Genomic DNA, 27,972 nt, shown 5'->3' on the forward strand with positions numbered 1-27,972 from the left:
GGCCACCCCATAGCTCCCAAGTTCACATCTCCATAGTTGAGCTTCCCACAAGACTGAGACAAGTGTCTTCGGCCCCAATTCCAAACTGAGAGAGCAATACTCCGTGTAATCCAACTTGGATCAGAAGTCCACCTCTGGTTCAGTTATGTGCGGCCAGGGTCTAGAGTCATGTATTATAACCATGGTTGTTAGAAGACTACCTTTGTAAATGAGATAGTTCTCAGAGGAAGGGCAACACCCTAAGCCAGCAAATGTTTTAAGAAATATTTAATATTAGGTTGGACTATATGAAGTTGCCAATCTCCAACTGCTCTTGACCTTGAAGATGTCATTGGCCTCATGCTTCAACTTAATACAACTATAAAAGCACTAATTTGAGGGCTGGGTGGGTGACCTTTCTTCAAGGTGACCAATTCAGTGGGTGCCCTGGCCAAGGCTGTCTACGAGAAGATGTTCCTGTGGATGGTCACCCGCATCAACCAGCAGCTGGACACCAAGCAGCCCAGGCAATACTTCATCGGGGTCCTGGACATTGCTGGCTTTGAGATCTTTGATGTGAGTTGTTTGAATAAATGGCCCTTTAAGTTGTTTGAATAAATGGTATTCTACTTTGTGTCTGCTTTGCTGAATCCCCACTGGATTTTCCAAACTCACTCAAACTCTTTGCTATTTGCAACACCTAGTTCAACAGCCTGGAGCAGCTGTGCATCAACTTCACCAATGAGAAGCTGCAACAGTTCTTCAACCACCACATGTTCGTGCTGGAGCAGGAGGAGTACAAGAAGGAGGGCATCGAGTGGGAGTTCATCGACTTCGGGATGGACCTGGCTGCTTGCATCGAGCTCATCGAGAAGGTAGAGAAATAGAGGCTGCTCCCCAAGGTCAGCTCCTCCTTGGTTGGGACCATCATCTCTCTGCTCTCACTCTACCCTGATAATAGAATGGTGATCCCAACCCTACTCTTCCAGCCTTCAGATAGCTGAGTCCCCTTGCAGAGAAAAGTGTTTGGAAAGCATGCATAATGCAGACACCTAAAGAGGTACATGGGTGGTTGAGATCCAAGGGCTCAGTTCTTCTCAAGGATGGGAATGGGAGCTCAGGAGGAACTATGGCATTGCAGAGCTTTTTGACTTATTCGAAGACCCAAGGAAGATAGACCAGTGGAGTTCTTGGAATAATGTTACTATAAAAATAGCAGGGGACATTAATAAGAAAAAAAAGAAAGAAAAAAGAAAAGGAATTCCCACAATGTTTTGATCACTGGTCCTGTTGGAATGAGTTTATCTTCCTAAGGTGGCTACTAAAAAATCCAGACATTATTGTTTCAAAATGACTCATATTATTTTATGTCTTTGTATGTAATTTCCCCTTTTTTGGAAGTGGGATAAGCCTATTGCTAAAAGTGAGCTACCTTTATATACATACAGTTTCTTTCCACATTCATTTGTTCAACAAGCATTAATTAAGCACCTACTCCATGCCTAGCACTGTATGCTGCAGTGCTCCTGGTGACAGACCCATAGCACCAAAGAAGTTGTGTTTGGCTCCTGCAGACAACAGAGTCCTTGAAACACACTATTAAATGCTGAGTCATGGCCTGTCCTCCCCTACTTTCAGCCCATGGGCATCTTCTCCATCCTGGAAGAGGAGTGCATGTTCCCCAAGGCCACAGACACCTCCTTCAAGAACAAGCTCTATGACCAGCACCTGGGCAAGTCCAACAACTTCCAGAAGCCCAAGCCTGCCAAGGGCAAGGCCGAGGCACACTTCTCACTGGTCCACTATGCGGGCACCGTGGACTACAACATTGCTGGCTGGCTTGACAAGAACAAGGACCCCCTGAATGAGACCGTGGTCGGGCTGTACCAGAAGTCCTCGCTGAAGCTGCTGTCATTCCTTTTTTCCAACTATGCTGGTGCAGAAGCAGGTGAAATTCTTTCTCTCCTCCCCACTGCCCTGTGCCCCATGTGGAAAGCTCTGTGTAATTACTTATAACCCTGCTGCTCCTGAAGAACCAGGATTCAAGTGCGAGTTTCAGACTAAGCTGGATGTATTGGTCTGTCACCGATAATCAATTTTCTCTCTCCTATTCTTTCTCTGCCTTAAGAGATTGAGCTCTAATAGAGGTAAACAGGGCCTCTCAGGGGACAAAAGAGCTGATACCACATTTTTAAATACCTTTTTAAAATTGAGGTGGGGTGGCTGGCTGGCTCAGTCGGAGGCACATATGACTCTAGGTTCAGGGGTCATGAGTTCGAGCTTCATATTGGGTGTAGAGATTACTTAAAGAAAAACTTCAAAAACTGAGGTATAATTACATGCCACACAATTTACTCTTTAGAAAATTCAGGGGTCTTGACTATATTTACAGCGTGGGCAACCATCGCCCCTATTGAATTCAAGAAGGCTTTTATCAGCTCTGTCACCCCTTCCCCTGGTCCTGGCAACTACAAATCTCCTTTCCACTTCTATGACTTTGCCTGTTCTGGTCATTTCATGTAAATGGAATCATATGCTGTATGGGCTTTGGTGTCTGGCTTCTCTCATGTAGCAGAATGTTTCTGGGATTTGTCTGTGTTGGGACATGTATCAGTACTTGACTTCTTTTTATAGATGGGTGATATTCTAGTGCATGCATAGCACACATTTGTCTCTCCACTCACGAACTGATGAACATTTGGCTACTGTGGATCATGCTGCTAGGAACATTTGTATACAAGTTTATCTGGGCATATGTTGTCAGTTCTCTTCGATGTATACCTAGGAGTAGAATTGCTGAGTCATATGGTAACTGTTTATTTAACTTCTTGGGGAAGCTCCAGACTGTTTTCCAAAATGGTGGCAGAAGCCAGTATCACTTGCGAAGTTTACTCATATTTTAAAAATAATTGCCAAAATAGGGTTCGTAAAATTATGGACTATCTTAAATACATCAAATTTTAAAGTTAATGTTCTTAATGTGAAAATACAGGCAATATAATCATTCATTCTATAATTAGATCATTTTTAAAGACTTTATTTATGCATGAGAGACACAGAGATAAAAGCAGAGACATAGGCAGAGGGAAAAGGAGGATCCGTGCAGGGAACCCTGGGATCACAACCTGAGCTGAAGGCCAACGCTCAATCGCTGAGCCACCCAGGTGCCCCTAACTAGATCATTTTATTTTTAGTTTTTTTTAAAGATTTATTTTTATTTATTTATTTATGATAAACATAGAGAGAGAGACAGGCAGAGACACAGGAGGAGGGAGAAGCAGGCTCCATGCTGGGAGCCTGATGTGGGACTCGATCCCGGGACTCCAGGATCGCGCCCTGGGCCAAAGGCAGGCGCCAAACAGCTGAGCCACCCAGAGATCCCCTAATTAGATCATTTTAAAAGCAAACAAGTAGGGGCGCCTAGGTCGTGCAGTCAGTTAAGTATTCAACTCTTGGTTTCAGCTCAAACCATGATCTTGGGATCCTGGGATCAAGACCCACATTGAACTCCACACTCAGAAGAGAGTCTGCTTGAGATTCTCTCTCCCTCTCCCTCTAACTCTCCCTTTGCTCTCTCTCTCTCAAATAAATAAATAAATCTTAAACAAACAAGAAACAAAAACCCTTCAGCTCTGTCAAAAGAAACCCAAAAGTCCAATTTCAGGGTTTGTAGGATGTGGCCACCACTAAGAAAAAGCACTGTGCACTGTTGGTGGGAATGTAAATTGGTGTAGCCACTATGGAAGACAGTATTGGAGGGTCCTCAAAAAATTAAAAATAAGGTTACCATATGATCCAGCAATCTCACTTTTGGGAATATATCTGAAATGAACAAAACCACTATCCTAAAGAAATATCGACAACCCATGTTCATTGCAGCATTATTTACAATAGCCAACACATACAAACAACCTAAGTGTCTATCAACAGATGAATGGATAAAGAAAATATGGTGTAAGGGTGCCTGGGTGGCTCAGTCAGTTAAGCATGTGCCTTTGGCTCAGGTGATGATCCTGGGGTCCTGGAATCAAGCCCTGCATCAGGTTCCCTGCTCTGTGGGGAGTCTGCTTCTCCCTCTCCCTCTGCCCCTCCAACCCCTACTCATGCTCTCGCTTGCTCTCTCTCTCTCAAATGAATAAATACGATCTTTTTTAAAAAAAAATATGGTGTACTATTCAGCCATAAAAAAAGAGAAAATCTTGGATTTGGGACAGCACGGATAGACCTTGAGAACATTATGCTAAGGGAAATAAGTCCGAGAAAGACAAATCCTATACAATCTCACATATAGGTGGAATCTGAGAAAACCGAACTCACAGAAACAGATCAGACTTTGTGGTCACCAGAGGTGAGAGTGAGGGGTGGAGGAACTGGATGAAGGTGTCAAAGGTACTAACTTCCAATTATAAGATAAATAAGTTCTGCGATGTAACATACTGTGCCTACCGGGTAGGGACTATAGTTAACAATACTCTGTTGCATATTTAAAAGTTGCTAAGAGAGTAGATCTTAAAAGTTCTCATCACAAGAAAAATTGTAACTGAGTATGGGCACAGATGGCACCTAAACTTAATGCAACTATTTCAAAATATATAAGTGTATCTGTTATATGAGTACACCTGCAAGTTAGACAATGTTCTATGTCAGTTATATGTCAATGAAACTGGGGGCTTTTGGGGGAGTGGGCACCACTGTGTCCTCAGGGCTGCATCTGACACATCCTCTGTGTCTGTCTCCAGGTGATTCCGGGGGAAGCAAGAAAGGTGGGAAGAAGAAAGGCTCCTCTTTCCAGACCGTGTCGGCTGTGTTCAGGGTTTGTGTTTTGGCAGCTTCCCCGTTTGGCTGATTTTCTGCCCAGTGAAATGGCATTTGCTGATAAGGTATAAACATGCTTGTTCCGATTTGTGTCCCAGGAAAATTTAAACAAATTGATGACCAATTTAAGGAGCACTCACCCTCACTTTGTGCGATGTCTGATTCCTAATGAGACCAAGACTCCTGGTGAGTAAGAATCCATCAGAACAGGACTCCCTGAAATGTGTGCAAACTTCTGCGTGTGTGCGTGCATCCATGTGCACGTATGTGTGTGTGTTTCCCTGAGAAGAGGGGTATGGTGTTTATCACCTCTCAACATCCTATGAGGTAAGAAGGCCAGATTGAGCAAATAAAAATACCAGATGCCCTGTTAAGTTTGATTTTGAAACTGTAAGTAGTACGACCCACGCAATATTTGGGATACGCTTACCCTAAAAAATGATTTACTGTATCTGAAATTCAAATTCACCTTGGCATCCTGTATTTTCTCTGGCTCCCCTACTCTGAAGTCATACAGAAAAGAGTAAAGTAGGTAGAGAGGCACATCAGAGCTGGGACTCTCCTAAGGTTCCCCGAAGGCTCCTTTCCCCCAAAGAGCACCTTTCCCCCAAAGAGACAGGTGTTCCACTGTCAAAACAGCAGCAATTCCACCGTTTCCGGAGCCTCTATGGTATGCAGTTACTCTATCATCTCTCCTGCTTACAACAGCTAGGTAAGCAGAGTTCTCTCCACTTTACAGATGGGAAAACTGAGAATTGTAGATCTAGAGCCCTCTGCAGTGTAGTAGGACCCTTAACCCTCACTCAGTCCCCGATTCACAAATATTCTTAGAGGGTAGATGTGTCTCAGTGTCATCTGTCACAAAGAGAAAAAGACATGGTCACATAGATCAGTGGTTCCGAGGCAGCTCATTTACAGCCGGGTTATCTATCCCAAATATAAGTGTCCTGCCTCTGCAATGTGACAGGTGAACAGAGGGTTTCAAAGACCTAAGGGAAAAAACAACAAAACAAAACAAAACAAAAAACCCTAAAAAAAAAACCCGAGCTCCACCTGCCTCTGCCCATGGGACCCCCTAGCTGTGTACTTTAGCTTTCTGGGCTATAAAATGAGGATTAAAGTGGCATTTTATGCATGCATTCACTTAGTTAGCTATTCATTTATTTATCTAATGAGCACTTATAAACTTTGTAAATATTAATTCACTCAACTTGCCTTACGGGTTTGCTGCGAGGATTGCATGAGTGAGTGCACGTCAAGCATTTCAAGCAGGGCCAAGCACGTTGTGAATACTCAGTCTATCTGGCTGCCAATTATAACAACTATTAGTATTATAATTACAAGAAGAAGAATTGTGATAATAATGTTACGGATGATAATAACCATGAGGGAAATGATAACATTGTGGGGGAAATAATTGTATTACTACATTAATGATGATTGTATTGTTTATTATATAGTACAGTATAATTATATTATTAGTTCTTATTCTGATTATAATAACCATCATTATAATAATTATCATATTATTGTTATAGTAATATAATGATTATCAATATAATAATTCTCGTTACCATTATTATTATTACCAAAAACCAGACATTTTAATTCTCCCAACAACCATGTCTACTATGTGTAGTGGACTCCATCTTCCGTGAAAGCCTATGTCAAAGGCAAAAGCCAGCTGGTGCACTGTTTGGACTCGCCTTGTCAGGGCAGGCTACATCCCTCCCAGTGCACCCAGCACGGCCCATTTCTCCTCCAGTGTCAGAACAGAGCTGTATCTCTGGTTATGCATCAAACAAAATTGTTGGCTTTCATGTAGCTGGTTTGTCATCAAGAAGACGATTTGTTTTTGAGCAACGTGTCTGCACAAATCAAATGTGCCATAGCATGACTGGTTCATAAAGCATCTGCCCACAAGCATCAGGGGAATGGGAGACAGATTGCCCCTCACCTGGTGCAACCTATGCAATCCACTGGTTTCTTTTTTCCCTTAGATGGTAAATTGTGACAAAATCTCCATCCCTTCCTCTCTGTTTTGCGTCTCCTTTGTTCTGGCACCCCTCTGTTTACTTCCTCATTTCTGAGAATAGACTAAGACTGATTCAGGAGCATGAGCGAGGCTTTGGAAAGGACCTAGTGGGGCGTCTTCATTTTCTAGAAGAGGGGATTGAGACTGCAGAGATGGAAATGCCTGCCCCAGGGTGTCCAGAACTGGGGCAGGAGTCATGTCATGGTCCTTGATCAAACCTCGAACGGCTTTTCCCACCCTGGGGAGCACACTCGGTGCATGGTGTCCTCTCTCGTGTGGGGAGTGAGGGGAAAGCTTGGGGGAGGACTGGGCAAACAGGCTGAGCTGGTTTGGCTTGGCTAGTTTGGATCATTTCAGTAGGCCACAGGGTGCAGATGCTGCCTTGGTTGTCTGGTGCCCGGCCTGGAAGTCTGGAAGCCTGATAAGGCAGTGGTCGGGGGATGCAGGGTTTGGGTTGGTTAGTGTGCAGGGGTGTGAGATGCGTGCTCCCAGGGGAGCAGTTTGCCATCCTAGGAACTGGCTCTCAGGGGAGGGCAGTCTCTCTCTCAGGCCCGGCAAGGCCCTAGGATGCCAAAGCATCACACGATACACACCGGGAGAAACATGATTCACACAACTGCCCACAAGGCTGAGATGGCAGGAGAAAGGAATTTGTTGGAGATGATAAGGGGTAGCAAGAAAATTCTTTAGCAGCAGTAATGTGGTAAAGACAGAAGGGGACTTTTTAGAAGTTTTGCACATGGGGGCAGAGGGCAAAGAGGATTCTTTTTACACGCTTTTCCAGACACTGTCTCCACCTGGGTTGGGAAAGATATGGAGAGACCCCTGAGAGAAGTCAACTCAATTTTGAGCTGCACCAACAGCAGGGGCCCTGAGGAAGGAGGGAGTCCAGTCTCAGCTCCGCAGGAAATGGGGGCACAGAAAGTCCAAGGGCATACAGCTAGAAAGCAGCACAGCTGGCATCTGAGCCTCTCAAAATCCTCATCTGAGAAATATACTGGGAGTAGGACTGGGTGACCCCTCAGGTTCGCTCCCACAAGAGGTCCTCTGAGTGTCTAATGTGTTTCTCCTCGGTCTTAACCACTGCTTTCTCGAGAGAATCACCAGCCAGTGGAACCTCCTGGAAAGATGGAAATATTCCACATCTGTGCTGTCCCATACGGCAACCACTGGGTACAGGACATGCAGCTAGTGCAGCTAAGAAAAACTTCTCATTTTAATGAATTTTAAATTTAAATAACCACAGGTGGTCAGAAACTATTGTATCAGATGGCACAGCTCCAGCAGAACAATGATAATTGCATAAATGAATAGTCATCTCTCCTCCCAGCCACCAAGGAAAGCTGTGAGCCTCCTAGAAGTTTCCAGAATGCTCATCAGAGACAGTTTGAGTGCCCTCTCTCCCCAACAACCTAGGCAAAAGTCATTATGCAGCCATACTACTTTTCCTAACCACTCACACAGCCCCAGAACAGAATTTTCTCAGTCCTCATTTGATTTGTGCCTGACCCAAGAGGATCCCTGGTGAGGGCTTGTCCCTATGGGTTCTCTTCTATCTCCCAGAGTTGATGCTCCTCCTTCCTTCTCAGAGCTCATGCTCAGCAGTTAGCAGATGATCATCCTACATTCAATTCCCTGCACCCTCTGGCACAGGCGTCCTTCTCTCTGTTCCTCTGCTCCCACTAAAGGCATAGCCCACAGTTGCTACATCACTGACCTTGAGTAAAGAAGGGCATCTCAAGGTATCTAACGGGAAGTCCAAGAGGTATCCGTATTCATTCTCTCCTCCTTTGGAGCCTAGCTACAGACTCAAGGGCCATGAACAGGGTAAAGACCAATATTTTGGCTTTTAGCCCAGAGCAGTGGGGTGCTCGAGTGTCCCCCAGGAAGCTGGGATTATTTCCACTGTGAGGACTGTAGACGGGCTCCAGGCATTCCCAACCTCTCCATTGTGGAGCTGGCACTAACTCTTTCCACGCAAGTCTGGGTATATTAGCATGTGTTCTGGTGCCCATCAAAGACACTGAAAAAGCCACTGACATATCCCCCGGGGACATTCTCTCCCCAGGTGTGATGGACCACTACTTGGTCATGCACCAACTGCGCTGTAACGGCGTCCTGGAGGGCATCCGGATTTGCAGGAAAGGATTCCCCAGCCGAATCCTCTATGCTGACTTCAAACAGCGGTAGGTCACCTGGCTTTGCATCTCTCTCCTTTTTTTTTTTAAAAAGATTTTATTTATTTATTTGAGAGAGAGTGAGAGAAAGAGCACAAGTAGTTGGGAGGGGCAGAGGGAGGGAGAAGGAAGCTCCCTGATGAGCAGGGAGCCCAATGTGGGGCTGGATCCCAGGACCCTAGGATCGTGAGGTCAGTTGAAGGCAGATGCTCAACCAACTGAGCCACCCCAGGGCCCTCCATCTCTCTCATATTGAGAGCGCCTTGTGCATCTCCCAGAGGTGCTCCATGCACTGGGTGTTTGGTGAGCTCACAGCCTCCCAGGGTTTCTGTGAGCCTTGTTTTTTGCTGGAGGGAGGATCTACACCCAAAGTGAGTGCTAGGCCAGGATCAGAGCCTCCACCTTCAAGCTTAATTGTTCCCCCAGACCAGAGTTTCTCCACTTCTGCACTATCAACGTTTAGGGCTAGATAATCCTTTATTGTGGGGGTTGTCACGTGTGTTGTAGGATTTGAGCAGCATCCCTGGTCTCTACCTACCGTGTTGGGAGCAAACCCCACCCCACCCAAGCTGTGACAATCAAAAATATTTCCAGCCCTTGCCAGATGTCCCCTGGGCAGGAGGGGGAGGAAGGGGACGTGGGGGTTAAGTTGTCCCCAGTTGAGTTCCGCTGCTCCAGACCAGCTCTCTCCTCCCAGCTGCCATCTGAACCCACAATTCCAGGCCTTGTCTGGAGTAGAGGAAAGGAAAGGACCCTGGAGACCCTTGCAGACCACAGATCTGCAAGTCACAGATGATTTCAACATTCCTCTACATCAGATAAGAACTCTTCCCTCTGGGGGCACCTGGGTGGCTCAGGTCATGATCTCAGGGTCCTGGAATCAAGCATCACATTGGGCTCCCTGCTTATATAGGAGGAGTCTGCTTCTCCCTCTGCCTCTGTTCTCTGTCTCTCAAATAAATAAATAAAATATTTAAAAAAAGAACTATTCCCTGTGAAAGCAAAATTCCGGCTGTGTAGCCCCTCAGCCAGACATGCTGTACAATCTGCCATTTCCTCCTAAGGCTGAAGCAGGAAAAGGTTCTTGAAGGCCTGGCCTTAGGTAGAGGGACAGGACTTGTCTCTGGTATGGGGCCCTTCTCAGGAGATTGAATCCCTTCAAGAAATTTTGTCCCTCAACTGAAACCACTCCCCACCTAGCACTGCCAAACAGACAAAGTGGGGGCCCTAAGTAGATGCTAGGCCTGATCCAGCTTCCACAGCCAGACTAGATTGAGGGTAAGTTGTCTCGGCTTCCTGCGTGCTCGGCCAACTGCTGGCAGACTCTTGTTACCTAAACTGAGGTGGCTCTCCAGAGTCTGTGTCCCCGCTGGGGAAGGCCTATAATGCCTGAGTCACTGCAGAATGGGCTGGGCCCTGGCAGGGCTGAAGACCCCTGGGTCACAGAGGAGCAGGGTGCAGCAGGGTGCAGCGCTCAGGAAATTGTGAGGAGAGAATACCCTCCCAGCTTCATGCAGCCAGAGGCCCTCTGTCCCTGAGACTTCTCTCACCCAGCTGCCAGCAGGTGGCCCACCCACCGCTCTCCCCCTCCCCAACCCAGGTACCGGATCCTCAACGCCAGTGCCATCCCCGAAGGGCAGTTTATTGACAGCAAAAATGCTTCTGAGAAGCTTCTGAGCTCCATCGACGTGGACCGGGAGCAGTATAGGTTTGGTCACACTAAGGTGAGAATACCTTAAGCTGGGACACCCTACCCCCACTCCACCCCATGTAACCCACACCCCTGGGGCTGCTTGTCCTCTGGTGGGAGGAAAGGTCTTTCCCTGTCCAGCCAACCTGATGACCCCATTGCACAGGAGCCCAAGCAGAAGGAACCAGGGTCTAGGTATGGAGAATCCTGTTTCCATGTTGGTTTCTAAGTGTCTAGAGGCTTCTCCACCCACCCTCCCACCACTACCCTCAGCAATGGAAGAAAGCAGTAAAAAGTTCTAGTGTCCTAAGAGAGCAGAGCAAAGGCATCTCGTGTGGGACTTAAGAGCCAAGGAAAGAGGAGAATACAGCAGACTCCGGGAACCCAGGGGTGATAAGGCTAGTCCTGACCTCGTGGGGTTACAGGTAGGGCAAGGGAAACAAAGGCTCCCAGAGGGCAAGAAACCTGCTCTTGAGGTCACAGGGACAGAGACAGGCAAAGGCCAGCTTCAGATCCTGGCCTGTCTCCAAGGCTCTCCTTCCTGGAAAGGGCTGGCCGGGGCCTGTGGAACCCCCAAGGGTGCCCTGCTTCCTCGGAACATGGGCCAAGGAGGGCCGTGGGTGAGTGGGCCTGCAGGTAGGACCAGTCTTCCCAGAGGGGCAGACAGAGGGGAGGACAGGGAGGCAGACTGTGAATTTCTCCTAACCTGGGCACAGCTGAGCTTTGAGGGTACTTTCTGGACTCCTCTTTGCCACCTCCTGTGTGTGAGCTCTGGCCCAATCCGTCCATGAGGATTGGCAGGCCCTGGGACGTCCTATGGGAAGGGCCAGAGGAGAAGCCACCGTGGGGTGCAAGGACTGCCAGCCCCAAGCCAGGGCTCCGAGGGCGGCGGGCTGGGTCGGGCACACACAGGCTCCCAGGGTGCGGGAGGGGTGCCTGGCTGGCACACCGGCTGAGAACAAAGCAGGGCTCATCTCTTCTGTGATGCAGGTGTTTTTCAAAGCTGGGCTTCTCGGACTCTTGGAGGAGATGAGGGACGAGAAGCTGGTGACCTTGATGACACGCACTCAGGCCATCTGCCGGGGGTACCTGATGCGGGTGGAGTTCAAGAAGATGATGGAGAGGAGGTGATTCGGACCCTCGGCCCACCTTATCCTGCCCTCCCCACTTCACAGCTGTTTTGGTCTTAAAGCATCAATGTTTTCTTTCATTCACTGGACCAACACCTGCCAAGGGGCCATTCTATGCTAGGGACCCTGCATGATGCTGGGGATACAGAAAGGAACCCTGCCAGGGTGCCTGGGGGGACTTAGTGGGTCAAGCCTCTGCCTTCAGCTCAGGTTGTGATCTCAGGTCTTGGGATCGAACCCTGCATTGGGCTATTTGCTCAGCAGGAGAGTCTGCTTCTCCCTCTGCCTCTCTCTCTCTGTGCTCTCTCTCTCTCTCTCTCTCTCTCTCTCAAATAAATAAATACAGTCTTGAGAAAGAAAGAAAAAAAACCTGCCTTCCAGGAGCTCAGGGATGGGCTGGGAGCCGACCCCTACTTGGCTGACTGTAACACGCATGACAAGTACAAAGTCAGAGTCACATTTGGGGCGATGTGGCATAGTGACAACAAGCCCTCAATTGGGCTGGGAGTTTGTGGGGGTGCTGCAGGGGTCAGCAAGAGGAGAGAACTCTCTGAAGGAAGCTTTGCGCAGCCTGGAGGTCACCGTGGGGCAAGCAGAGGGAGAGGCACCCAACGCAGGCTCCCCTGCACCCTGTTAATGAGGCTAGACCCGAGCGTCTGGCTGGGAAGCCACAGAAGGCACGTACAGGGACTAGTGAGAGGATCAGGTTTGCAGAAGGTGACAAGGATCTGAACTAAGGAGGAGTCCACCCATGAGGGAGCAGGGGATGCATTCAGAGGACACTGAAGAGTCTTACTCCTTGGGTAATTCAGCAACAGTACTAGGGATTTCAGGAGGGGGAAACCTTGAGGGGAGGCCCATTCTCGCCTATTTCCTGATGCCCTATATGGCTCTAACACTGGTGTCACCACATGGGCCACCACTGTGCACCTTGCAGGCATCTAGCTGGGTGAAGAGAATGGAAGCCAGCATGGAAATGGGGGAGAGACGAGCCCTTAGCAGGCGCCAGCTTATGGGAAAGAGAAGCAATTTTTCAGGCACACGTGAGCTGTGGGGGATACAGCGTGAGATACGGCAGGTGGCACTGGGACAGGCACCAGTCGAAATCAGGGAAGTAGGCCATTCTAGGAGGGCAAGAGTCGGGGAGACGGTCCCGGGTGTACACCCGTGGGTAGGCAGGAAGAGGAGCCCACGTGCCGAGTACCATGAAGCCGTGAGCACGGAATCAAAGGCAATGGGGTCTTTCAAAATGGTGAGAGTCAGCGGTTGAGATCTGGGAGGCGGGCGCCTGGGTCTTCGGCTCAGGTCATGATCTCAGGGTCCTGGACCCAGTCCTGCCCCGGGCTCCCTGCTCCGCGGGGCCTCTGCTTCTCCCTCTCCCTCTGCCCCTCCCACCCGCTTGTGCTCTCTCTTCTCTCTCTCTCTCTCTCTCTCTCAAATAAATAAATAAAATCTTTAGACTCAGGGGACTAGGGATGAAGATGCTCATGGCGTCGGGAATCAGGACCTCAGGCATCGCGTCCCCAGGGAAGGGTAAAGGGCATGGGCCCCCCACCCCCGGGGTGGGCAGGGGTGGACAGCGTCCTTGCCATGGTCATTAACCCAGCCCACCGCAATGCAATGTCCAGGGAGTCCATCTTCTGCATCCAGTACAACATCCGCTCCTTCATGAACGTCAAGCACTGGCCCTGGATGAACCTGTTCTTCAAGATCAAGCCGCTCCTCAAGAGCGCGGAGGCTGAGAGAGAGATGGCCACCATGAAGGAAGACTTCGAGAGGGCCAAGGAAGAGCTGGCCAGATCTGAGGCTCGCCGCAAGGAGCTGGAGGAGAAGATGGTGTCCCTGCTGCAGGAAAAGAACGACCTCCAGCTGCAGGTGCAGTCTGTAAGTACCTCCCCGCCTCCCGGGTCAGTTAGAAGCAGTAGCAAGGCCCAGGCCCCTGCAGGTGCGTCTATTCGAGGGGCCGTGGTGCCACCTAGTGGGCCTACGGAGTACTGCAGCTCCCCTGCGGGGTCCCAGGACGGAGGCGGCGGGGCTTGGCCGCTGCCGAGCTGCAGGGTGAGCTCCTCTGCACAGTGGATTCTGCTCACCCTCATTTCCGTCCGTCTTCCACAGCGGCGTTAGGCCTACTTTGCTGTGGACATGAGGGCGATGTGTCTGTCCTCGTAATTAAAGCCTGTCAGGGATGCACCAGGTCTTAAGAAAAACAAAAATTCCCAGTAAGTCACTACAATTCAAATTAGGAGTGATCGTATATACGTGAGTTTGGGTAATATGATTATACTAAAAATGCCTTGAAGATAGGCCCTTTTTAAATCAGGAAGATAGGGACCCCTGGGTGGCTCCGCGGGTCAGCGCCTGCCTTCAGCCCAGGGTATGTTCCCGGGGTCCTGGGATCGAGTCCCACATTGGTCTCTCTGCAGGGAGACTGCTTCTCGCTCTGCCTGTGTCTCTGCCTCCCTCTGCGTCTCTCATGAATGAAGAAATACAATCTTTAAAAAAAATAAAATGAATCAAGGAGGTGGGGGAAATGAACACTCTGGCAGGGCAATTTTATCGATTCACGAATGAATTGCCCTTTTTAAATAAACCTCCAAATGCCTCGCATACAAAGCATTTTCTCCTCCCCTTCTTATTCTCCCAATCAGTACAGCGTGGTCATTGGGAGCACTTTCCCAAGCTGAGTGGGAGAGAAGACAAATTTTAGAACCAGGTAGCTGGATTTATATCCCAGATCCTCCATTGGATAGCTGTGTGGCCTCGGGCAAGTTTCGTAGCCTCTCTGTGCCTTGTTCTTCTCATCTGTAAAATGGGCACAGTAATAGGACGCACATCATAGGGTTGTCGGGAGGATCGGGTGAGCCCATGCTTCTGAAATACCTGGCACATGGTACATGCTCAATTAACACCGACGCTTATTCTTACCCATAATCTTGAAATGTGGGCCCAGTTTTTACAGCACTCTTACACAACACGGTATAGCCCAATTATTAGCTGATCTTGACCTGTCCAAGAGACTCATTACAGAGCCCTCTGGGACATATCTCTACATATTCACTTTATTCCTATTTTGAACTTCCTGCTCTGGGGCTCGAGGAGGCAGGGCTCACGGGCATAGACTGCACTTTTTTATTGGAACTTAAAAGGTAGTAATGTTTTGAAAATACCAGGTAGCTTGTGGTAACGAGTAGATGAGTCATTTTTCAAGTGGTAGTGAAAGGAAGAGTGAAATGGCCGGCCGGGCGATTTGGGGCAAATTGGCAGAAGCCCCGTGAACTGTATGGAGTCCTGTGCTTGAATTATTTCAGGCGAATTTCTATTAAGTGGATGTCCTTGGTGGTTAAAAAAAGGTATACCAATGAGATACAAATGATGTGCGTGTGTGTGTGCATTTATGTATGTGTGTACGTGCACATGTGTGCACATGCGTGGGTGCATGTCTCTACACATGAGTGTGTACACAGACATGCACCCGTGCATGCAAGTGTGTGTGCATATCCATGGGTGCACACGTATGTGTACATGCGTGAGGGTGCATGTGTGCATGTGAGCATTGTGTGAGTATGTGTGTGCGTGCATATATATGGGTACACATGTATGTGTACATGCACGAGGGTGCAGGTGTGCAAGTGTGTGCGCATGCATGGGTGCATATGCAAGTGTGTGTGCATGCATGTGTGCGAATGTGTGCACATGTGTACATGCATGAGTGTGCATGAGCGTGTGTGTACACCTGTGGTGCGCATGTGTGCACGAGTGTGTGTGAATATCCATGGTTGCATATGTTCATGTGTGCACATGTGTGTACGTGCGTGAGTGTGCATATGTGCATGTGTACATGTGTGTTCAACTGTGTATGTATGTGTGTATGCATGGGTGCATATGTGAATGTGTGCGCACACCTGAGTGTGCATATGTGCACGTGAGAGCGTGTGCGTGCCTGTGACCCATTCCTTGCCGTAGGTCCAGGTAGTGGGCTCTTGGAGGGCAGAGCACTTCCCCTCGCAGGGTTTGCTGTAGTCTGACCGGAACACGACGATCTGGTTCTTGCAGGAAACGGAAAACCTGATCGATGCGGAGGAGCGCTGCGAGGGCCTCATCAAAAGCAAGATCCAACTGGAAGCCAAAGTCAAGGAGCTGAACGAGAGGCTGGAAGAGGAAGAAGAGGTGAATTCTGACCTAGTGGCGAAGAAGAGGAGCCTGGAAGATAAATGCTCGTCTCTCAAAAGGGACATCGATGATCTGGAGTTGACGCTGACAAAAGTGGAAAAGGAGAAGCACGCCACTGAGAACAAGGTGGGCAGTGCCAGGAGTCCTCACAGCTTCTGGAATGGTCCTCACTGCCTCCCAGTGGGGAGCAGACGTTGCCCGGAGTCAGAGGTGGGAGCAAGCGGACAGGTGGTGAGGTCCCACCAAGTTCTGTCCTCTGCCTTGTTGTCTACACTGAAGGCTCTTGTCAACCCTCCTCCTGCCTGGCTGGGTGTACCCCAGACTTCCAGCCCCAGCCCCTCCTGCATGAAGCAAGAGAGCCTGGAGAAGGGTGGCATCTTACTCATCCTTGTTTGCATTTGGCCCAGGAAGAGCAAACCAAAACACCTCCAGGGGGCGGGTGGACAAGGAGGGAAAGAGGTAGGTGGCCAAGGGGGCAGACAGCTGGATGACACCAGGCACTGGCAGGGACCCTCGTGCATTATAGGCAAAGTGCAGAGTATCTGGAAATACCTGGTCAAATTGAGAATCCTCACCTTTTACAGAAATTCGTGAAAAATCACAGCACTTGATTCAAGTAATAATGATTACTAATGAGGTAGAGTAAGGGAGGGGGTTGACCTGGGGTGAGACGACCCAGGGTTAGTGTTGGATGGACACTCTCGAGTTGGGTAAGGGACAACGGAGAGGTGTCAAGACTGCGGCAAACGGGTGAGCACCTGCCCTGTCCAAGGCGGCACGCCCGACCCAACGGCTGCCAGGTGGGAATGTGAATCCAGCATCCCCAGAGCTTCTAATTTTCCATCCGGGTTTTATGTGAAATTTCACTTCTTTTTTCAATATTGATAACTTATTGAGAAGTTGCAAACTGGGACGCCTGGGGAGCTCAGTGGTTGAGCGTCTGCCTTCCAGCTCAGGTCATGATCCTGGAGTCCCGGGATCAAGTCCTGAATCAGGTTCCCCCCAGGGAGCCTGCTTCTCCCTCTGCCTGTGTCTCTGCCCCTCTCTGTGTCTCTCATGAATAAATAAGTAAAATCTTTAAAAAAGAAAGAGAGAGTAAACTACTGTATGAACTAGAAAATACACGTCCGCTGCCAGATTCAACTGATGGGTCAGGAGGTTAACAACCTCCGATCTGGGAAGAGTGTCATACGTAGGTCGCGGTTCAACTTAGGCCTTGAAGCTTCATGTTTGGTGCCCCTCTCCCGCGTCCTGGCGGCCCAGGCTCCCATTCTGGATATTCTTGCAGAGGCACTTGGTATCTTTCCTTACTCTTCCTGCCTTAGTCTGAACCGCAATAGCCCAACCTGGAAAACACATTCCCATGGGTACATGGTGATACATAGAGATCAATGGGTGGCCCTTCAAAAGCATCCTACTTGCATTTATCAGCACCCTCCCTTATAAGACATAAAAACCTCTCTGGAGGAATGTTCCTAACGGGAGGATCCGAGGCTCCTGGGCAGGCCAGAGAGGAAATTAAGACCCGAGGGGCTGCCAGTTTCCGAATGACACAGCCAACACAGTGAACACCTGCCACGGAGCTAGAGAAGCAGAAGCCAAAAAAGAAAGAAAAAGGAGAAGAAAAGCATGGGGTGGGGTGGGGGACACACACCAAAAAACCCAATAGCTGTGGATTGAATTGTTTAAGCACTCCATATTGTGTGGATATTCTCACAGGTCAAGAACCTTTCTGAAGAAATGACAGCGCTCGAGGAAAACATTTCCAAACTGACCAAAGAGAAGAAGTCTTTGCAGGAAGCCCATCAGCAAGCACTGGATGATCTTCAGGTGGAAGAAGATAAAGTCAACGGTCTAATCAAAATAAATGTCAAGCTGGAGCAGCAAACGGATGACGTAAGGAAATTTTACTACTGGGTTCTAACGGCTGTTACTCTGCAGAGGCAGGGGTTAAGGCTTAGGAAGGGGGAGTCTCACTTCTGATTCGGAGTCAGACTCGCTGAGTCCGGACCTTGGCCTGTTCTACATGAGTCTGGAATGCTGAGCCAGCCACTTAAAGTGAAGTGGGGGTACGACCAGCTCCGCCTTGCAGGGTTTCCACCGAAAGCTCAGCTTCGGGGGCGCCTGGGGGCCTCGGTCGGTGAAGCCTTCGGCTCAGGTCATGATCCCAGGCTCTTGGGATCGAGTCCCAGCTGGACTCCCTGCTCAGTGGGGAGTCTGCTGCTCCTTCTCCCTGCCCCTGCTCTCTCGATCTCTCCCAAATAAATAAATAAAATCTTAAAAAAAGAAAGAAAGAAAGAAAGAAAGAAAGAAAGAAAGAAAGAAAGAAAGAAAGCTAATTCAGCACGTAGAGCTATCACCATCATCATCATCATCGTTTTTAGCATCCACTTGCAGGTCCTTGGGTTCCAAAAGCTCTGATCCTGTTCTAACATTATTAAAAATGAGTCCTGTTTGTGGCCATGACAATTTTCATTTTTCCCCATCGTGTTTCACTTTTGTTCTTCTTCTTTTGTTTGTTTAGTTTCAGAGGTAGAATGCAGGGATTCATCAGTTGCGTATATGTTCTAGGTTGCAAGAGCCAGGCCTGACGTTTTCAGGCTTACTCACAATGTGGCTGGAACTTGTCCAGATTGCATGTTCCCCGGAGCAGGCGTGCTTCACCCCTACAGCCCTGGTCCTCACACACATATGTGTACATACACACATGGGGACACACACACACACACACACACACACACACACAAATTTGCCCTAATCTCCCTACGGATGCATGGTGTTGGTTGAGGAGGAGTGACCCTCATGGGCCTGGCTGTAGCAGAGCCCATCCACGGAAGCTCCCCCTTGCTCCCATCTGGGCACGAGCATGCATCTATGGGCACCATGTTCCTAGGGAACGTGGCCTAGGACAGGCCAAGTGGGAATCAGTGGAAAGAGGCACCAGAAGGCCTCTGAGAGATCCAGCCCCTTGAGGTAGCCTTTGCTGGAGGAGGGAAGAGTGGAGAGGCAGGGGAGACTTGCTCCCTCCTGGGGCCAGAGACCAGCAGGCACACTCCCAGGAGCCCAAAGTAGGCTGCCAGTTCATGTGCATCCTCACTGGCTTGAGGGGTCAGCCCCAATCTTTCTGCCTGTGTCTCCCCAGCTCGAGGGCTCCTTGGAGCAGGAGAAGAAACTGCGGGCAGATCTGGAGAGAATAAAGAAGAAGTTGGAAGGGGACTTGAAACTGTCCCAGGAATCCATCATGGATCTGGAAAATGACAAGCAGCAAGTGGAGGAGAAATTGAAGAAGTAAAGATTTCGTGTTTGACTTCTGTGTCTGAGCCCAAGTGCCAACTTATCCCTTTAAATGGCTGGGATTTTATGTTATTTTAAACATATGCATCTATTTTCAGGAAGGAGTTTGAAATCAGTCAATTGCAAACCAAAATTGACGATGAACAAGTGCACAGTTTACAATTACAAAAGAAGATCAAAGAACTGCAGGTAGAAGTGCCAAAACCTTCTGGAACCCTGAAAACCCTCTGGAGGGGCCCCTCCTGCCCTTTTGCCTTTGTTCCTTTTGTTGCCTATTTTCCCTGTGCCCTTGGAGCTGGAGAGGATGTCCTGTCCTTTTTATTTTTTCTGAAATTAACACTTTGATTTTGTCAGTAGCACACACATAGATTTCCTTGAGAATATCACAGTGTTACCAATAAGGCTAAATAAGGATATTGATAAGGACACTTTGATCACCACCCATAATCCCCCTTCTCAGAAGTCATTCCCACTTTCAGGTGGATTCGTATTCTTCTGGATCTTTTGCTACAGGTTTATGTACGCATTTAAAACCCAAAGAGGGACACCTGGCAGGCTCCATTGGTAGAGTATGCAACTCTCAATCTCAGGGTTCTGAGTTCAAGCCCCACACTGGGGTGTAGAGATTACTTAAAAATGAAACTTAAAAAAAAAAGACCCAAGGAGACTATATATGGAAGATATATATAGAGAGATATATGTGTATATATATATGATACACATATACATATGGATATGTACATATATATTAAAATATAAAGGAACAAGAACATAAATATATGCAAGCATATATTATCTATCTTTGCATGTATATTTATGCATGTAAATATATTCATTAAATAGATGTAGATTTTATATTTTATATGCTTTATATTTTTTAGTTTAAATATGGTAATACAGAGATTATGGTTCTGCAACTTGCTCCTTTCATGTAGCAATGCATCCAGCAGAGCTGGCCGTGGTACACACGGGTCAAGTCTAACTGCTCATGAAGTTCTGGAGCGTGGCTCCATCATGGTGAATTTGGCCGTTCCCCTACTGATAGACATTGGGCTGGTCTCCAAGTTTATTCCTCACTACGTGAATGTTATGTAGTCTTTCCTTTGTGATGCCCACCCCCAGCCCCTCACCACCCTGCCCCTCCCAAAGTGGGCTGCTCCCTCTTCCCAACATTCCTGATGCAGTGACCCTTTCAGGCCCGCATCGAGGAGCTGGAGGAGGAAATCGAGGCAGAGCGCGCCTCCAGGGCCAAAGCAGAGAAGCAGCGCTCTGACCTTTCCAGGGAACTGGAGGAGATTAGCGAGCGCCTGGAAGAAGCCAGTGGGGTCACGTCTGCCCAGGTGGAGATGAACAAGAAGCGGGAGGCTGAGTTCCAGAAACTTCGCAGGGACCTAGAGGAGGCCACCCTGCAGCACGAAGCCACCACGGCTGCTCTTCGGAAGAAGCACGCGGACAGCGTGGCCGAGCTCGGGGAGCAGATAGACAACCTGCAGAGGGTCAAGCAGAAGCTGGAGAAGGAGAAGAGCGAGCTGAAGATGGAGATCGATGACCTTGCCAGTAACATTGAGACTGTCTCCAAGTCAAAGGTACCTGACCCCCTGCTCTTAGCAAACGTTGAGGTGGCCACATACACCACCCCAGGGAGCAGGAGCAATCTGATCCCCCCAAACTCACTGCCCATTCAAAACTGAAAAGCCCTCTTGCCTTCTGCCTGACCACAACCCCCCAAATCCATTCCTGTCATTCAACCTTGACACAATGACCCACTATGACTCAAGGTCTCATCATCCTTCCAAAGTTTCAGAAAGTTTTCAGAATCTTCCAATCCATTGGTCATTTTCTAGAACTAAACCTGTGGATGGATTGCACCAAACGGCTTTCTACGTGCCACCTCCTTAGCCCATGGTATTGATCTCTGGGAGGCATAACCAGCATGAAGTTATGTGTGAGAACAGGGGTAGATACAAGTTTTGTGCCACTTGAAGCATGTGAAATTCAGGAGGGGAGGGTCTCTTTAAGAAAACACATGCAAAATTATAAATACAAAGTTAGGCATGAAAGCAAATATTCATTTAGAGTAGAAAAAGAAGTTACAAATTACTGGCACCCTGGAGACTCAGATCTCTGTCTTCTGAGACCTCTTTAGGCCATTTGTCAGTGATGCCTCCCTACAAATATATTCTGCTTGCATCTAGCTTCCCTTCCCCACCTGGAAACTTCTATACCACCTGCATGATCTAGGGCCCATGCACATGAAGGTCGTTAAGTTCAAACCTCACCAGCTTCCTGGTAAACCCACCCCTGTGTTTGACTTCAGGGCAAAGGCTTCCTTAGAGAATAATGGTGGGCTCTTAGATCCATGGGGCCTCTTGCTGTCCTACTTTAGGATCTGGATGCCCACAGCCTGGGGCTTCCTCTTGATTTCTTTCTCACTGTTTGACTGCAACTCCTTTTTCTCTCTTGCTTGCTTCCCCATTTTTCTGCTCTTCTTGGCTTTTTCCTCCCTCTAAGGAGTTATGTCTGTATGTATTCTCTGTCTCTATCTTTGTCTCTCTCCCCTGTAGCACCCAGGCCAGGTTGCAGGGTTTTCTGGGTTAGAACAGATGACACCACCACCCACATGCAGCACCTCCTTGCCACCTCCCTTTCTCTGCCACTGGTTCATGCTATCTGTTCTCAATTTTAGAATCCAGTGGAAGAAGTACCTATATTGCTTTATATTTTTTAAATTGTTGTATCCTTTGATTTTTCTCCTTGTGAGTTGCTGTCTCTTTTTCAGCTATCCCATATAAAGTTGTTTCATGTTCATATGTCATTTTCTTAAAGATATCCTAAACCCCTTGAAAACTTCCTTCAAATCTAATATTCCTGCCTCTTATACCACCATCTTTTACTTCTCAGTCTGAGGAAAAATAGATGCTCAAGATATTTGTTTTATGTTATGTGAGTTAGGAGGAGGGAATCTACAAACTTCATAAAAATACGGGCCAACTAGAGGCTGGGGGAGTGAATCCCTCCATGCCACCTCCACCATAAAGAATCTTTCGTATAACCAAATGAAATATTCAACACTATCATCTGAATATACTGCTTTCAAATAAATAAATCAGGTGGTAATATTATTCACATGACAACAGAATTACTTATATTACAAGAGGATTCTGGGGTTCCTTTGAGTAGCATCTTCTCAAAGGTTTTTATGTTTTGTTTTTTTTTTTTACAAACCAATCAATACTTATCTACTTAAAGCTATTGCTCCAACCTATTCGTGGTGACTAAGCAATAATCACAGATAAAAATAAAGCAAATCTGAAGTGATTATAATTTTTTTAAAGATTTATTTATTTATTTATTTATTTATTTATTTATGATAGACATAGAGAGAGAGAGAGAGGCAGAGGAGACACAGGAGGAGGGAGAAGCAAGCTCCATGCCAGGAGCCCGACGTGGGAATCGATCTTGGGACTCCCACTCCACTCCAGGATTGCGCCCTGGGCCAAACGCAGGCGCTAAACCGCTGAGCCACCCAGGGATCCCCTGATTATAATTTTTTAAACTGACATTTATGTGCTCTCCATTTTTATTTTTGTTTTACCTGCTAAGGGGCTAAACTATCAAACTCCCAGCTCAATACTGAACACCAGAAACCCATTTTTCCCATTAATGTTGATTTTTTTTTTTTTTTTTAAAGAGTAATGTGGAAAGAATGTGTCGGACTGTAGAAGACCAATTTAATGAGATCAAAGCCAAGGATGACCAACAGACACAGTTAATCCATGATCTGAACATGCAGAAGGCAAGACTGCAGACCCAAAATGGTAAGGATGGGCAGGGCTTCTCTAGCCCAGCCAGGCCACGAGTCAGCGACAGTCAGCAACACTCATGCATCTGTTTGGTAGGGGAGCTGAGCCACCAACTGGAAGAGAAGGAGTCTCTGATTTCACAGCTAACCAAAGGCAAGCAGGCCCTCACCCAGCAGCTGGAGGAGCTTAAGAGGCAACTGGAAGAAGAAACCAAGGTAAGAATGCCTCTTTCTGAAATGGCAGAGTCAGAACGAGAAGCCACAAAAACTGGAGGCAATGCATGAAGTCCGATGCTTCTCCTCTCTGCTATGTGGCAAGGTGGGAGCCCATTCTTTGAGGCTACAGGACTTTGGCATTGGATTTCCTTCCTCAGAGCCAGGGTGCTCCGTCCTCTGGGCTCCTCTGTCCCTCACAGGGTGGTCTGATAAACACCCCTCTCCAGCCAGGGCATCCCCTCCCTGCCGCCGCCCCAGCTTGACCATCTCTGTTGCTGTGTATTCTTTCACTCTGCTCAGCCATTCATCCTGGCCACCTGAAATGCCCTCCTTTTCCTTCCTCATCACTCATGTGTCACCTGCTACAGCACCCGATTTTAAATTCTCCTCCTTCAAAAAGACTGCACAGCTTTCAGGGGCATGCTTGGGACATAAACATGACACCATCATCGCGTCTTGACTTTAATACCTAGATATTTATGTTCATAAAGCCCATCTCCCCACTGACCTGTAAACTCCCAGGCAAGAATAATTTTTCCCTAGTGGTAAACATGTACAGTGCACAGTAGAACAGTACACACATCAGGTGCCTAATAAATGCTGTCAATGTGTGTTCAAGCATGAGAATAAGAATCCAGGAGTCTACAAAATTACGTTCTGTGATTTTGAGATTGCCATGCACCGGGTGGGACTTACAAGGCAATCTTCTAGAATTTTCCCAGGCTCCACTTCTTCTAAAGACAAAACCAAGCATTTTATTAGTCTCCCATCTTTCCACTATATGGTAAGGGTCTTCAGGGAACTGGGGCGGGGTTGTGGCAAGACCCAGAGTCTGAACAAGCAGTGAGAAAATCCATTACAGGAACGAGGCTGTCTTCTGGCCAGGATACAGTAGCAACTGAATTCTCTTCCTTGGGCAAAGTTTTGCTGTCTATCTGTGTTTCCAAAAAGATGGAAATGTGCACATGACTATGCTGGGTGAACAAAACTCTTTCTTTGATGGTGGCATCAAGTGTTGTGTGGGGCACTTGGCTGGCTCAGTCTGTAGAGCACACAACTCGATCTCAGGGTTGTGCATTCAAGTCCCACGTTGAATGTAGAGATTACTTAAAATCTTAAAAAAAAAAAAAAGTGTTTTGTGATCATCAAGAGGAGAGCTAAATTATCCTCCTGACCAAGTAGGAGTACGCGAGGGAGGCCCCTGGGCATGTCCTCCCTGCCTGGGAAGAGGTAGGACAGCCATGGAGACAGAACAGCTCACATCAGAGTTCCCTGGTGTGGAGACACAGCCCCTGCTGACACCAAACAATGCTTTTGGGTTTTTCACGGTGACATCTTTCTATAGCATTGCATCAGTAGCAAGAAAATTATCCCCTTTCTAATTCTGTTTTAATTCTTCTGATTGCATAAAGAAAAGAGCTCAATTTGGATACCGTCTCTCTAGCAAGGGCTCATTTTTCTTATCAAGGCGTACAGAGAGTGGGCTTCAGGCACAGAGCCGCAGTGGCCAGGACCTAGTTAGAAGGGGATCGAGAACACTGCTTTATTCCTGTTGCCTTTATTCTTATGGCTCCCATCTGCTTGTGGCAAATGTTAGTGCTTGTTTATTTAATGTAGTTTAATAGTTTACTGGCAAAATCTGAATATTTAAATACAATAAGGGAGTCAACTTGAAAAAAAATTAGATAACACAAGACATACGCAGGTACGGCTAAGTTTGTGAAGGCAGGTCGGGAATAGTTCACGTTGGGAGATGCCGGTTTATTTTATTTTATTTTATTTTATTTTATTTTATTTTATTTATTTTTTATTTTTTATTTTTTTGTAAATTTATTTTTTATTGGTGTTCAATTTGCCAACATATAGAATAACACCCAGTGCTCATCCCATCAAGTGCCCCGCTCAGTGCCCGTCACCTAGTCACCCCCACCCCCCACCCACCTCCCCTTCCCCCACCCCTAGTTCAGAGATGCCAGTTTAAATGAAGATACTTTGGCTTGATAATGGCCAAATGTCTTTGCAATCTGCTACCACCATCCTCCCACAGGCCAAGAACGCCCTGGCCCACGCCCTGCAGTCCTCCCGCCATGACTGTGACCTGCTGCGGGAACAGTATGAGGAGGAGCAGGAGGGCAAGGCCGAGCTGCAGAGGGCGCTGTCCAAGGCCAACAGCGAGGTGGCCCAGTGGAGGACCAAATATGAGACGGACGCCATCCAGCGCACCGAGGAGTTGGAGGAGGCCAAGTACGGGCTCCCCGGCCACAGCAGCAGAGGAGACCCCAAAACACGAGTGAAGGGACAGAGAATTCTTCTGCCTTGAGAGACCCTCTCGTCCTTCCCATGCCCTTGAGTTTTTGTTAAGCATCCAGGTAGGGCATCCCTATCCTTCCCCTAGGACTGTCCTTGTTCCCTTGGAGGCTTCTTGGTGACCAGCTTTGCCACCAAGCACTTTGGGATTCTCCAGGTGATGCTTAGACCCTGCCCACTCATCCAATTCTAGGTCTGGCTCTTACCATTCCAGCCCCAAATGGACTGCCCATCCTTGTCAGATCCGACAGGTAGTTCTGAAATAGTGCACCTTTGTCAAGTTAAAAAAAAAATCTGGTTCTCCTAGGAAAAAACTGGCCCAGAGACTCCAGGAAGCAGAGGAGAACACAGAGGCTGTGAGCTCCAAGTGTGCCTCCTTGGAGAAAACCAAGCAGAGGCTTCAGGGGGAAGTGGATGACCTGATGCTGGACTTGGAACGCACCAGCACAGCCCGTGCCATCCTGGACAGGAAGCAGAGGGACCTTGATAAGGTCTGTCCCCAGAGAGCCTTGGCCTCTCACACTTGGATGTGCATCTGGGAGGTCCCCCGAGCATCAAGTCATAGTGTGGGGGGTGGTTTGTGTATTACGTGTTTGCTTTGCTGACACTTCCAACAAAGTGAATTTTCAGTTGAAGCTAATTCGGATTACTTCAAGATCCAAATATCTTAAAGAATACAGCAGATGGAGGCGCCTGGAGGGCTCAGTTGGTGAAGCATCTGCCTTCGGCTCAGGTCATGATCCTGGGGTCCTGGGATCAAGCCCTGCATCAGGCTCCCCGCTGGCCTCTCCCTCTACCCTTCCCCCTTCTTGTGCTCTCTCTCAAATAAATAAAAGAGAAATCTTTAAAAAAATAAAGCAGATAGCCTGTAGGAGCATAAGAGTCTGAAGCCCGTGCTCTAGAACCACCCTGTCTTTGAGTCCATAGGACAGAAGGTTAAAACCTTGGCGTTGCATCCAGACAGCCCTTGTTTTTGTGGCCTCTCCCAGGTGCCTTGGTCCTTCCTGCTGTTCATGTGTCCCTTTGTCATCTCCAAGGTCCTTGCAGAGTGGAAGCAAAAGCTGGATGAGAGCCAGGCTGAGCTGGAAGCTGCTCAGAAAGGATCCAGGTCGCTTAGCACCGAAATCTTCAAGATGCAGAACGCCTACGAAGAGGTGGTCGATCAGTTGGAGACACTGAGGCGGGAGAATAAAAATCTGCAAGGTGAGCTATCCACGCCACCCCAGGTGTGCACCAGTCCCGCTCTGGCTTCCTTCCTCCCACTGCCCCACAGGACCCTCCTGTCTGCTCTGCTGATCCCAGAGCTCAACCCTGCTCATGTCACAGACACAGTCGTGGCGAAGTCTTAGTCTTGAGTGAGTTGCTAAGCTCACCTCTTCTTGGAGAACGAGATCTTTCACGGATCTGTCCATACATGGCTCTGTGTCCTTGGGCATGTCACCAAATCCCTTAGGACCTCGGACTCCTGATCCGCAAAATCAGACCAGACCCGATGCCCCCTAAGGCTCCCCTCTGGTTCCGAAAGACTAGGACTCTATATTCTGTGCTGTGTCTCCAGAATTTTCTTCTCTGGTCCTCATGGTGACCGTTTTTTATATACTTTGCGAAGTTTTAGGGTCACACACAGCAGTGTTCTTGCCGCTCCTGTGTCTGCATAGTTCAGGTGAGACAACACACCTGTGTCGTGCTGATATCTCACCTCAAGGGCTCCACTGTATTGTCTCCCATATAAACGTGAATGAATCCCCAATCCCAAATTGCCAGGCAAAATGCCTCTGCTGTCAACTGGAGCCTGATAAAACAAGCTAAATCAGGAGGTCTGGGTGGCTCAGTCGATTACGACACAGGTCATGATCCCAGGGTCCTGGGATGGAGTCCCGCTTCGGGCTCTCTGCTCAGCGAGGAGTCTGCTTCTCCCTCTGCCTCTGCCTCTGCCTGCTGCTCTGCCTACTTTCTCTCTCTCTCTCCCTCCCCCCCCCCCGTCAAATAAATAAATAAAATCCTTAAAAAAAAAAAAAAAGCAAGCTAAATCGATCATGTCCTTTGCAGAAGAGATTTCCGACTTAACCGAGCAGATTGCAGAAACCGGCAAGCATCTTCAGGAAGTGGAAAAGAGCAAGAAACAGGTGGAGCAGGAAAAGTCAGACCTCCAGGTCGCCCTAGAAGAGGTGGAGGCAAGTGTTCGGGACGTGACCCGCAGAAGCTCAGGAGGGCAGGACACCAAAGGAGGGGGGAGCCCACCGGGCCTTTGGGGTTGCTGCCTGCCGGGAGGTGCGGAAGTTCCATGGGGAGGAACATCCAGTGGTCCCTGGGGGACCAGCTGTGCAGCTGTGCTGTGCTTCATTTCCTGGGTGTCC

At 48.2% G+C, this 27,972-nt stretch overlaps 1 protein-coding gene across 2 annotated transcripts in view; it reads left to right on the top strand.

Annotated features, from left to right (window-relative positions):
* Positions 1–27,972, top strand: part of LOC140630623 (myosin-13) — a 51,396-nt gene that overhangs the window by 14,474 nt on the left and 8,950 nt on the right. For both annotated transcript variants that reach the window (XM_072821127.1, XM_072821128.1), the window contains 20 exons: positions 406–555; positions 684–854; positions 1,618–1,927; positions 4,719–4,792; positions 4,893–4,980; positions 8,898–9,015; positions 10,607–10,730; positions 11,687–11,823; positions 13,455–13,710; positions 15,880–16,122; positions 17,716–17,892; positions 19,139–19,284; positions 19,389–19,479; positions 20,487–20,876; positions 22,982–23,108; positions 23,190–23,308; positions 25,356–25,552; positions 25,923–26,106; positions 26,653–26,818; positions 27,665–27,789. In XM_072821127.1, the coding sequence (XP_072677228.1) occupies positions 406–555; positions 684–854; positions 1,618–1,927; positions 4,719–4,792; positions 4,893–4,980; positions 8,898–9,015; positions 10,607–10,730; positions 11,687–11,823; positions 13,455–13,710; positions 15,880–16,122; positions 17,716–17,892; positions 19,139–19,284; positions 19,389–19,479; positions 20,487–20,876; positions 22,982–23,108; positions 23,190–23,308; positions 25,356–25,552; positions 25,923–26,106; positions 26,653–26,818; positions 27,665–27,789 (3,393 nt within the window). The remainder of the gene's footprint in view (positions 1–405; positions 556–683; positions 855–1,617; positions 1,928–4,718; positions 4,793–4,892; positions 4,981–8,897; positions 9,016–10,606; positions 10,731–11,686; positions 11,824–13,454; positions 13,711–15,879; positions 16,123–17,715; positions 17,893–19,138; positions 19,285–19,388; positions 19,480–20,486; positions 20,877–22,981; positions 23,109–23,189; positions 23,309–25,355; positions 25,553–25,922; positions 26,107–26,652; positions 26,819–27,664; positions 27,790–27,972) is intronic.

Source organism: Canis lupus, chromosome 3 (assembly GCF_048164855.1).
Source record: "Canis lupus baileyi chromosome 3, mCanLup2.hap1, whole genome shotgun sequence".
Classification (NCBI taxonomy): domain Eukaryota; kingdom Metazoa; phylum Chordata; class Mammalia; order Carnivora; family Canidae; genus Canis; species Canis lupus.